The sequence below is a fragment of the Perna viridis genome, chromosome 5 (assembly GCF_037379345.1).
Source record: "Perna viridis isolate PV_CMFRI_1.1 ecotype Kerala chromosome 5, ASM3737934v1, whole genome shotgun sequence".
NCBI lineage: Eukaryota > Metazoa > Mollusca > Bivalvia > Mytilida > Mytilidae > Perna > Perna viridis.
The window spans coordinates 47,409,824-47,421,775 of NC_142449.1; the positions used below are offsets into that span (position 1 = coordinate 47,409,824).

Sequence of the window (11,952 nt, forward strand, 5' to 3'; positions counted from 1 at the left end):
TAGTTGAACGGATCAGTTAGGATTAAAGTTATCTTACACTGTGAAAGTATAATTGTTCGTGGTGTGCCAATTTTCATATGTTTGGTAAACCACGAAGTTTTGTTCACAGTGAAAAGGAAACTTTCCGTGTGTTTGTATGACAGATTTGTCAAATCAACGAATTTAAGAAGCTACGAACTTTTTATCCCCATACCACGAAAATTGTTACCCACGAATGAAAGTTTTTTCACAGTATGTATACACAATGTATTAGCAATTTCAACATTTGTACAGAGGTCCTGAAAACAATATACATCAAGAACACAAGGAAACCTTTGGGGAAGAATTACAGTAGAAAAATGAACGAACTATGTTATTCTGTTTACAGACTAGGAAAAGTTTTTTTTAGTACATTGATCGGTCGGCTTGGGACGTAATCAGTACCCGGAAACCAGTTACATTTCCGGAAACAAAACGAATCTTTATTCTTGTAAAACAGAAATATCCATTACTCAACCAAAAGAACCATGAATAATTTATCAGAAGTAAAACTACAAAATTGTAGTTATTTTAGTATATCAGCCATATTTAGACAGTGTTTACACGATTTTTCTATAAACTCGGGCATGTTTCTATGAAATATAAAAATCTATAAAATGTTAAGGCGCCAGCACATTTTTTTTCGAGTTTTATAATACAAAATACAGATTAACACGTTAATTTATATTTTATCTTATAAAGGTAATAAACATGGTCTGCCGTTCACGAGATTTCGGAAATATGTACATAATTTTTACACATTAAAGCTAAATTCATTTTCAGTATCATGATTATAATGTGAGATTTGTAGGTTTCCACGTATAATTTTTCGATCTTTTCTCCAAGCTTTGTTTGTTCACATACATAACAATTCTCCTACTAGAAAATAAGATAGAGGTGGTCTTATTTGTCTTCCATAGCTGATACATGTACTAGTAAATACAAGAAATACTAACCAAATAGATTTAGAGCAATGATCACACATGAAATAAAAAGACAGGATTGAAATATTCTAGAAATAAATAGCCAGAACAGAAAAGATATAAAAAGCAGGATCTATTATTGTCTTAATAATTTTTGTTTATATTCAAAAACATATGTTCGGCACTAGGGCAGGACCTAGCCGAGGGGTCTCGGTGTAGGCTAGAGCGACAACACAGCACCCTAGCCGCTAGTAGGATATACTCTGAGTTCTTCGGTCAAGTATCCAGAAGGCTGGAATCTGCTACTTTCATCTACTAAAGGACATAGCAACAGAATCCCGTAAGAGGCGGTCGTGCAATATCCGCATTTAAGGTTTATAGTCAAGACCTTAAAAACCGCCATGAAAGATTAAGAGATCTGGGTATTTTTTATAGACTGTGATCAACACTTAGGGTTTCACTTAATTCACCTGCACAAAAAGGCGTTAGAATCTAACAGAGATTAAGATAGCTAGTAATCTGTTAGATAGCTGGTGATCCGGCTTCCTAAAATGAGTTGCATAATTTTCACTGAAATTCAATACGTCCTTAAAATTTAACTGTACGAACAACAGACAAAGCGAAAACACAACGATCCAACAGACCTTGCATTCTACAAGGGATAAAAATAACTTACTTCCGGTCCGACATCCTCTCTGTTGATGCTAGTCACAAGTTCGATCAGAAAACCATCAAGTTCTTTCCCTTCTATGAAACCATTACCTGTAAAAAAAATAATAATGTGAAACCTGTCTAAACCGAACACGTTTTGGACTTAAACATGGTTCGGTTTAGAAAGGTGTTCAGTTTAGACAAGTGTTTGGCTTAGACAGGTACTCGGTTTAGACATGTGTTCAGTTTCGAAAGGTGTTCAGCTCAGACAGGTGTTCGGTTTAAACAGGTGTTAGGTTTAGGCATGTGTTCGGTTTAGAAAGGTGTTCAGTTTAAGCAGGTGTTAGGTTTAGACAGGTGCTCGGTTTAGACATGTGTTCAGTTTTGAAAGGTATTCGGTTTAGACAAGTGTTCAATTAAGAAAGGAGTTCAGTTTAAACAGGTGTTCGGTTTAGACATATGTTCGGTTTAGACGGGTGTTCGGCTTACCTAGATATTAGAAATACATTTAAATTGATATAATGGCATTTTAAAAAGTTTCTGGTTACGACAGGTTTTTCTGGTAATTCAGGGTTCGTTTCCTCTCTGTTAATTCTTATTGACTGTTGAAGTAAAATAATGGACAGAATCTGTTTGACATGGGAAACTTTCCTACAGGTTTCTTAGACTTAAAAGCCTATTGTTCTAAATCGATTGGCTAGTAAAATATACAATTATTATATTTGGTCAAATTCAAACAATTACTTGAATAAACTGATAACATTTTTGGGCCAATATTAAAAAGAAACAGTCGACTTAAGCGGAAACCAGAATATTCAACTGTGTTTCGCACTCCCTTTGAATCGTATTTCCCTTCTTTTAAACAATTTATCTAGTTGATAAAAAATTACCCCCAAAAGTGTTTACTCATGCCATATTAGAACAGAGTAAAACTAAGTTACATATTTTACTTGACCGCCGTGCATTCAATTTTATATTATTTATTTGTATATCATAGTTAATATGTTTGTTAAAATAAAAAAAAATTCTTCTTTTAAAAGTAACTTAAGATTTTACCAGATTAATCCCTGTTCGTGCATTTTTTTTGTAGCGTCAACATATCTACATGACTGTATAAACTCATGGGGACGACCCACCCCATTGTGGGGACACCGTCGTCACCGTTTTTTTTGTTTTTTGTTTTTTGTTTTTGTTTTTTATAATTTTCGATCCGCGGGGAATTACATAATCACTGTTTTTGCTCTTTATTTAAACAACTGAACTATGGTGTCCTGTCGCCATGTATGGTTTATCAAAACAAACATGTACCAAACATACAATGTATTCCCAAGTTCTTAAATACCTCTGATAGATATCAACCTTAAAAAGATGAAATCAACCCCCTCTCCACACCACTGTCATTGTGTTTAGTATAACTATCATCAAAAGATTTCAGTGTTAGTGCAATCTTTAAAGTGTATAGATTTCTATCCACTCAAAGACGACAGTACCAAATCGTCCTGTTAGCATGCTTAGATTTCCATCCCATCACAGACGACATTATCAAATCGTCTTGTTAGAGTGTATATATTTCTATTCCCTAGAAGCCCACAGTGCCAGATCGTGTTGTCAGTGTTTTACGACTTTTATCCTATCCAACACTAAAGTGTTAACCGACTCGTCATTGAGAATTTGTAGATATCTATCCACAGTGTCAGTGTCGTCTTGTCAGTGAAAAATCTATACTCTCTGAGGCCTCGATGTCAATGTCGTGTCAGTTATTTGAGATCTCGGTGTCAGTGATCTTTTGGTCCGTTAGATGATACTTTTATTCTCATTTAGACCTCGGAGTAAGTGTCGTATCAGTTATAATTGATGTCCAATCTTCTTTGAGATCTCGGTATCAGTGCTGTCTGTTATAATTAGTTAGTTGAAACATTTATCTTCATTTATACCTCGGTGTAATTGTCGTGTTGGTTCGTTGAGATTCAATCGTCTTTGCGATCTCGGTGTAAGTCTCGTCTCCGTTAGTTATTTGAGAAATCTATCCTCTTTGAAACCTCGATATCAGTGTCGTGTCAGGTCGTTCAGATGCCATTCTCTATAAGATCTCAACGGGTGTCAATGTTATCTTCGTCAGTTAGTTGAGACTTCCATCCTCATTGAAACGACATTTTCGAAACGGACCAAAATTTTAAAAAGTCGATTTATTTTGAATATAACCCTTTTGTTTACCTCTGATAACTCAAAAAAGGTAAGAGATATCAGATTTAAAACGCCGACAGGGATGTCCATAAGGAATCTCATAAAACAATTAGAAATAGGACCAAAAATAAATAAGGTTATTATTATATTTTCGTTTTTTTGGCATGGCCCAATTTTGTACCTATTTAACTCCGAAACAATAAAAAGTAAGCCTACTCTTTAAAATATTTTCAAAACAAAATAACAAAAGGAGTAGATTGACATAATGATAACACCTATTTTTCACCTTCTAGCCCTTTATTTCCAAAAGGGGTGGGCAAAAATCTCCCAAAATTATAAGGCCCTCCACCATATCCTTAGAAACAATGTGTTAAAATTTCGAAACGAGTAAATTTTACTCATGTTTTTGAAAATAAACTAAATTAACAGACTAACGACGACGACGGTGTGATACCATTATACGACCGAATTATATGTTAGCTGTCGTATAAAAAAAGGTTACAGGAGACCAGCAATCGGAACTACTTGATCTACACAAAAGAAAAACAAGTGTAAGGGAAATGGCCCAGTAGTTCCTATTGGTCAAATCAGGTCTCTTTTCCTGAACACGAATATTGTTGGGCGATAGCCTTTCACCCACCGTCTAGCACTTGCAATTAATATCATCAAAATGATAACGATTTGGAGAAATGTAAGTAGATTCACTTGTTTTGTTTTTAAAACAAAACATCACGACCTCATTGTATTAGGGTTTAGTTACACAAAGAATTGAGATTAGCTGTCACGATTTGGTCACAACTGTAACTAATGATGTGTTACTCTTTTCGAGACAGTAACGCCTACTTCTGTGACGTCCACTTCAATAGACAAAATCAATTTTTTATATACAAAAAAATCTATAGTGAGGAATCCTGGCCACATTCTCCTACTCAGAGGGTACATTTCCAATATCAAAGCGTTACATCACAGTGCTTAACCCCACCCTTTATGCAAATTAAAACAGCATGGCAGATGAGTAGAGCTCATGCCGTGTGAATTTCACATCCTGTATAGCTGAATCTATAAGCTAGGAGAGTGATAGAAAGTAAATCAGGAAGCGACTGTAGGTCTGCGGAGGAGATTACCCTGGCTAATTCCATTTTGGTTCGCCAGCTACAAAGAGCGTTCTAATCAGTATGGTTTAATATTCATACGTTATTTATTAGGACGAGATTCAGACACAATATATTTATGTATATAGACATTTCCTGTGCAAAAAAAAAGAATGACCAATTCTAAGTAACTGAGATCTCTATAATATCCTAAAGATAAAAAGGGTAGTTTTATACCATTTCGATTCTAGAACTACCCATAAACCAGCTTTTTACTTTCACTACTGATTTACAGGAAGGGGCGGGATAAAAGTACTGCGCATGACAGATTTTAAAAAAAAATATACCTCTGTACAGGTGAGTGACGTTGTCTCTTATATTATTGCAGTCCAACGGTCTATGGCATTCATGATCGAAACGCTTGAACACTCGAACAGGCCCTGCTATACATTCAAGTCCGACACACTGAGTCGATTTTTTTTTAAGTTAGCACTTAGTATCAACAGCTCACGAGAAGGTGTGTTACCCTATTCAGACATATTATTCTGACTCCGACAAGTTGTTATAACTAAATGCCACGTGCTCTGCCGAGACGTGATCCCGGTGCAGTGACCACCATTTTTCGTTTTTTTCTTATTACCTGTCAGAACCGAACCAACCAATTCTGGCATCTTTAATCCACGAGCCTTAAACTGTAAACAGTTTACAGTTTGTATTTAAAAAAAAAGTGCTTCCAATTAATTTCACTTTTATAAAATCGGACGCATTCAGGAGGGGCGTGGCGGGCGTGTGCCCCCCCCTAAAATTTGCAAAGCATGGGTTGTCAGGGGCAGATTTGGGCGGTTTTAGAAACTACAGAAACACAGACATCTGCCTCTAACCATGACCTTCATCTTGAAATGACAAAAAGGCAAGCTGTCACTAAATTCCATGACAAGCGGAACTATAGTAATTTCGAATTGTCAATTTTCCCTTCCTTTCCAGCAGCAACAGCTTATTTAGTTTTTCTCTCACAATTCTTCCGTTTTTTCTGGAGATTCTGCCGATTCTAGGTATAGACCTCAATGGCTTTAAGAAAAAAACTTCTTGGGTATGACTATGTAGCACATAGGTTACGGTTGTCACTCTGAGATATTTACAAACCGTGGCCTGATAAACCGATTTTCAACATTAGAAAACAATTTCCATCTTGACGTCATAGATATTCTTCCTCTTAAACCAGATAATGCCTGGAATGAGCAGCACGGTTGATGTCATACAACAAGCAGGAACTGCTCATCCTTCTTTGGCTCCTGAATTCATCCCCGGCCTTCAGTGGGTTCACGCTGCCCGTTTATATGTGTCTGCCATGAAAACTTCGTTTTCCTTCGTTTATTACCCTTTTCTTCCACTGATATTAAAGACAAACTCTTTCATCCAATTAAGGATGAGTAGATTCACACATTCATTTTAAAGCATTATAATAAATTTCAATTGACCATACGGAAGACTTCCTGACAAATTCAAATGATAATCAAGTTCACCACGAGATCAAGTTTTATCCAGTCAGTGACTACATGTACGTATCATTTGTCATTTACCATCAATGTATTTTCCCTGTTTCAATGTTTAGAGCGGTTGCAGTATAAATGATTAATATAAATATGATTAAAAATATATAAGTACGTGAAAAGTTTTCTCCGCTGAAACCCGGATGTTATAGAAACTAGAAACTGATATGCAATGTTTTCCAATCATATGAAAATGCTTTTAATGTCCAATATATATAGTCAGAGTGTTCTCTTTATTGGTAAGCTTGGCCGAGTCCTGGTAAGAGAACGGGGATGGATCCAGAATTTTATGAAGGGGGGCGTAATTACAATGTACGAGAATCAGTATAAAGGAAACCAGATTATGACCTGTTTAATGAATGAATATGACAAATTGCCATATTCAATACAATATTTAGCAGATTACGATTGATGTTTGGTTTTTTTTTCATTGAAAAGTGGGGCGTACGCCCATTACGCCCTCACCTGGATCCGCCCCTGGAGATTTATTTGTGCCGTATTAGTTAAGTAGGGTGTCAAAGGGAGATCTAGGCATGCAATGGGTGGCATATGCTAAATTATGGGTTTTTCTTGTTGTTGTTTTTGTTTTAAATAATTCTGGAAAAAAATGTTCAAGTGTATTCATTTTAAATCACAAACTCAAGTTTCCTGGAAAGTGAATGTTGGTATGTAATTAACTGAAATGATAAAAATGGAAAAAAAAATAAGTAGAAAGCACCTAAACCTTTAAAATGAAGGGAAATCATTCTCCGATCTGTTCGAAATTTTATTGATATGTTTTAGATCCTTAAAAATACTTTTCACCTAAATATATTGATTCAGAAAAAGTCGGTTCTCTGATATTTATTAATAAGCATGATGATAAGATGAATAAGTTTACTATGTGCTGCCCTTGCGTATCATGATTTGACTGGTTTGCACACACAAGACTCTCTCCAAATAATTTTGTGTAAATTTGTTTGCTTTTCAGTTATTGGGATAAGAAGTGGCCATGCGCAATTTATCACATTCCTTCTGTAAACATTGTTTTTCTAAGGAGTGTTAAATAATTGCCCCTTTGAAATTATGTTTATCATTGAAAATCATGGTCCTTTCTGAAAATATTAATTCCCAATCACTTGCAATTGTAAGTTGTCGACGATATTTTATTAGAACCAAAATGGTCACATGGAAAAATACCGAAACAACTAACCTATTCAAAAACTAGCCAAATAAAACGAAATAAATACCGATATTTTATTAATATCATTTTAAAAAGATCTGTATTGATAGGAACGTAATAGGAGTAGGCATGTACATAAAACTGATGGAAAGATACGTGACAGGTTTTATTAATTGGCTTGTATAGATACATTGTATTGCCGTTCGATACAATGACCCTACACATGCATGTTGAGATGCCGAGAGAAGGCGAGATGTTGCACTATCAATGAAGGTACTATAGGAAAACGGAGAACGTATATAGATTATAAAAGAGTAATCAAGGGAACCAAGATTCTACAGGAAATCAAAAGAATGTAAGCCAGGGACAAAGATCAGACATAGAAAAGTGACAAACAAAACAAAGAACCTAAAATAACCAAAATAATACAAAGTGAAAAAAAGTAAAAGAGCAACTCGGACTCCACTAAAACCTGGCAGCATGGACCAGGTGCACCGGTAGGATAAGCATCCTCTGCTTTTCTAGAAACATCCGCCGAGTTGCTCATAAAAAAGTCAAGTCCGGGTAAACGAAAGAATAAAACATGAAAAATGAACGGTGTGGTGAAACACAAGTGCATGTAAACAATGAAATTCGTCAGTGGCAACACCAAATATTTGGTAAAGCTAAAATTAGGAATTATAAGAAAAATAAATTTTACCAGATTGTCCTATAATATTATAAGTATGTACATGTAGATTAGATTTCTTGACGGACATTCATATGGAATACTATGGTACAAATGTACCATGGTTCATATAATGGACATTCATATGAAATACTATAGTACAAATGTACCATGGATCCTATAATGGACATTCATACGAAATACTATGGAACAAATGTACCATGGATCCTATAATGGACATTCATACGAAATACTATGGAACAAATGTACCATGGATCCTATAATGGACAATCATATGTAATACTATGGTACAAATGTAGCATTGTTCATATAATGGACATTCATATAAAATACTATAATAGTATACATGTACCATGTTTCATATAAGGGTCTGAAAGTGTATACAATTTATACATACATCATTATCATAACGAAGATTGAAAACAAGTCTTAAATTTTCTATGCATGCAATCCCTTTCTTCTTTCCTAATATTCAGGTTATCACATTCTTTGGGACAGGTTGTCATGGAGACTTGATAACATGTGTACACGCAGCCATTTCATTTTTATACAAACACTAAAAATCTGTATAAAGCATTTCATTTTTTTTTCAGAGAATTTTTATTACTTTTAAGATTTTGGATCTTCGAGAACCCCCGCCTAATATCACTTTCCAAAAATATCGACAATTTTTGACCGCTTTTATTTTTTTTCCTTCGCGTGACATAATAACGACTATGACTTAGCTAATTGGACCTACACAGACCTTATAAATGGTGGTTATTGTAGCTTGTAAGAAAACTCTTTCCAACAACAGGTATTTATGTTTTATCTCGCACAGAACACAATAATTGTAAAGAGTTCATTGTGCTCGTATTAAAATACTAACTTGTATGTATAATTTCTATTGATTAAGTACCGCTAACACGTGCAAACAATATATGCAAGCTATGACTAGCGTTCGATACTATCGAAAAACTTCAGGTTTCTATAAAAGCAATGAACAGCGTAATTGTTAGAATTAAATGAATGAAATGGCAAATTCTAATTGATTTATATGCCACTCACTATACGAAACATGCCTAAAATCAATTTCCTTATAAAAATCCAGAGGAGTCTTATTTATGCCAAATGAACTGGGAATACGTCTTGTCTACCTATTTTAATTGCTTTTCTCGTCAATTTTAAGGGATATAAAATTTTACCTGTACCAAATGCAAGGAGGGTGTAATCGATTCAGAATAAACATAGCAGCAAATGCAGACTTTAACACACTGCTGCTTCTGTAAACCACAAAAAATAAAACCATGTTTAACTAAAAGTAGGATGGTACAAATCGTAATTTTTAGGCAATTGTGTGTATCTTTGAATTATCAAAATCCACCCTTTCCAGACCCCCCTGCAATAACAAGATCCCCAACGCAGCAAGTAAGCTTGAGTCTTCAAAGTATGTATCAAGAGAGTGTCGACGCTGCTTTGTTGGTAAGTAGCTCTTTTAAAAGAAATAAAACTTAATATGGATTGTTATCTAAAAACTTTATGACTCACCGTCTTCGTCGTAGTGGTTCCATACTTCCATAAATTGTTGAGCTGTAATCTGTTTGAACTCTCTTGTATTTAAATCTCTAAATTGTCTAAGAAAGTTTGTTGTTTTTCCTTTTCCATTAGCACCTTCCATTTTGTTATTTCCTTATCTTTTTCAAATTGAAAAAGTGCCGTAGAACATTTCACGCATGCGTACAGTCAATACAGAAGTAACAGGTGTTCTTTGAAACTTCAACGGAAGTTTACCGCCGGTGTAGCAGAGACACTGTCTATCAAAGTATGACAAGATTATTCGGTCGATGAAAAATTTATAGCCTGCCTTTTATTCTGCTCATTTTTCAAAACAGTTTAGTGTCATTTTCTCGCAATGATCCAGCAACAGTTTCCAATAATTTCTCTGAGCGTGATAAGTCTTGTATTTGGTGCTGACAGCTCCGATAACGGGATTTAAAGCACTCGAAAATAAGGACAGTACTCAGGCAGATTGGATATAATTTCTGAATATTGACATTTTTTTAGATCCCTTTACATGGTATATTTTCCAGGGCTATTTTATTTTATCCAGTATCCACATTACACCATTGATTTTATGACTCGTAGTATCGGTTTTCTTGTCTATTGATTCGCACAGATGTTGGAATGTAATTTAGTACATATTTTATTTCAGTTTTTACATATTGTATACATAAAAGTCGTCATAGTTTCATAAAAACGTACATGTATTGTGAAATTTGATGTCAGCTTTCGTATTTTATATAGGCAAAAAAATTGCATTGGTATCAATAAGTGCATATAGAACTGTTCGTCTCCATTTTAAAAAGGGTTCGACTGTGATCATGATTTTATTTTACAAATTCGTGTAAGGTGAAAACTGAATTCGAATCAAGTTGAATGCGTTGCACGCAAGTGTATTGAATATGCTGGAATAGAACGGAAAAAAATAGCAAGGTTGCCAATAAGAGCCACTGAGTAGATTTTTTTTTGATTTTTTTAAATTCAATATCATGAATATCCCATTATTAAAATTTAAAAAAAAAAAAAATACAGCGAACATGCTCAATGACTTATTCTAAACTGGTGTCCCAATCTCGTGCGATATTTTCAGAGCTATTTTTACACACCGAATTTGTTATCTGGTATTCTATAGCTTTTATAAGTCCTCGTAAGAATTTTATTTTTATCATAAAAATGGTCCACTTCACGGAATTCCAAGATTAGTTACAGAATATGTACTGTTTTGCACAATAAGGTTTATCTGGAAAGAAATATCATCTCAATTCTTGGCTTTGAGTCCACCTGAACCCTGATTTTGTAAGATTAGATACATGTACTAAAAATAGTGACTTCTTGGTTAAAAAAACTGTCGCTTATCTGTACAATACCAGAGAGATTTTTTACAATCGTTTCTTTCTGAACATACTTCATATTTATAAGTTAATTATTTGTTCCTGGCAATAGTTAAGGTTTGATTACATTTGTCTAAATGAAGCATAGGTTTCTTCACAAAGAACCAGTTTTGATTTTTTTTTAAATACCACAGATATGTTGTCAATGATAAAAGGAAAATCAGGTACGGATTCAAAGAATTTGAAAAGAGGAGATTCCAGAAAAAAGGAGTCCAAGCCAAGCCACCCATCATTTGCTCGTTATTGGCCAACATTTACACGAAATCGACAAAAAAATTTAAAGGGCGTATTATCTCCGGACAAATCATTGGATAGCCACTGGAGATGTTCTCTAGCCTTCCGTTTTCCTTTCAAGCAAGATTTGATTTTCAAACCAAATATCATCTGTTACGGGATTCCTCCGATCTTTGATTGGACAGTTGGTGAGAATCAGATATAATTTGGAACAGTGACTCAATCATTTAGGAGAACAGAAACACCTTCATTTTTTTCATCAATTTCATCATAAAAACCCAAAGGTACTGTCCTTATCATAATACTGCCGATATGAAAGAAGCTTATAATTTTTAAAATTAAAAATATTAGCAACAAATATGGATGTTTATAAAACAACAGCGCTTGAATTGTTATGTAAATTACTTTATGAATGAAAACTGCCTAAAGTATTACTCAAGATTTGTTAAATTGATAGTGACAATCCTGATTTACATGTTGATGAGGACAAGCCAACGTTACCTGTTGAGATCGGGCTGAGA

General features: G+C 34.5%; 1 protein-coding gene across 3 annotated transcripts in view; it reads right to left on the minus strand.

Moving 5' to 3' along the window:
- The window catches only part of LOC148617987 (calbindin-32-like), a 35,482-nt gene extending 25,124 nt beyond the window's left edge, over positions 1 to 10,358 (minus strand). Inside the window, exons 1-2 of one of the 3 annotated variants that reach the window (XM_088585683.1) lie at positions 9,795 to 10,358; positions 1,618 to 1,703 (exon numbers count right to left, since the gene is read on the minus strand). In XM_088585683.1, the coding sequence (XP_088441809.1) occupies positions 1,618 to 1,703; positions 9,795 to 9,924 (216 nt within the window). In that variant the 5' untranslated portion in view covers positions 9,925 to 10,358. The remainder of the gene's footprint in view (positions 1 to 1,617; positions 1,704 to 9,794) is intronic. The other 2 variants (XM_088585682.1, XM_088585684.1) reach the window with 2 other exon arrangements.
- Positions 10,359 to 11,952: the final 1,594 nt, after the last annotated feature.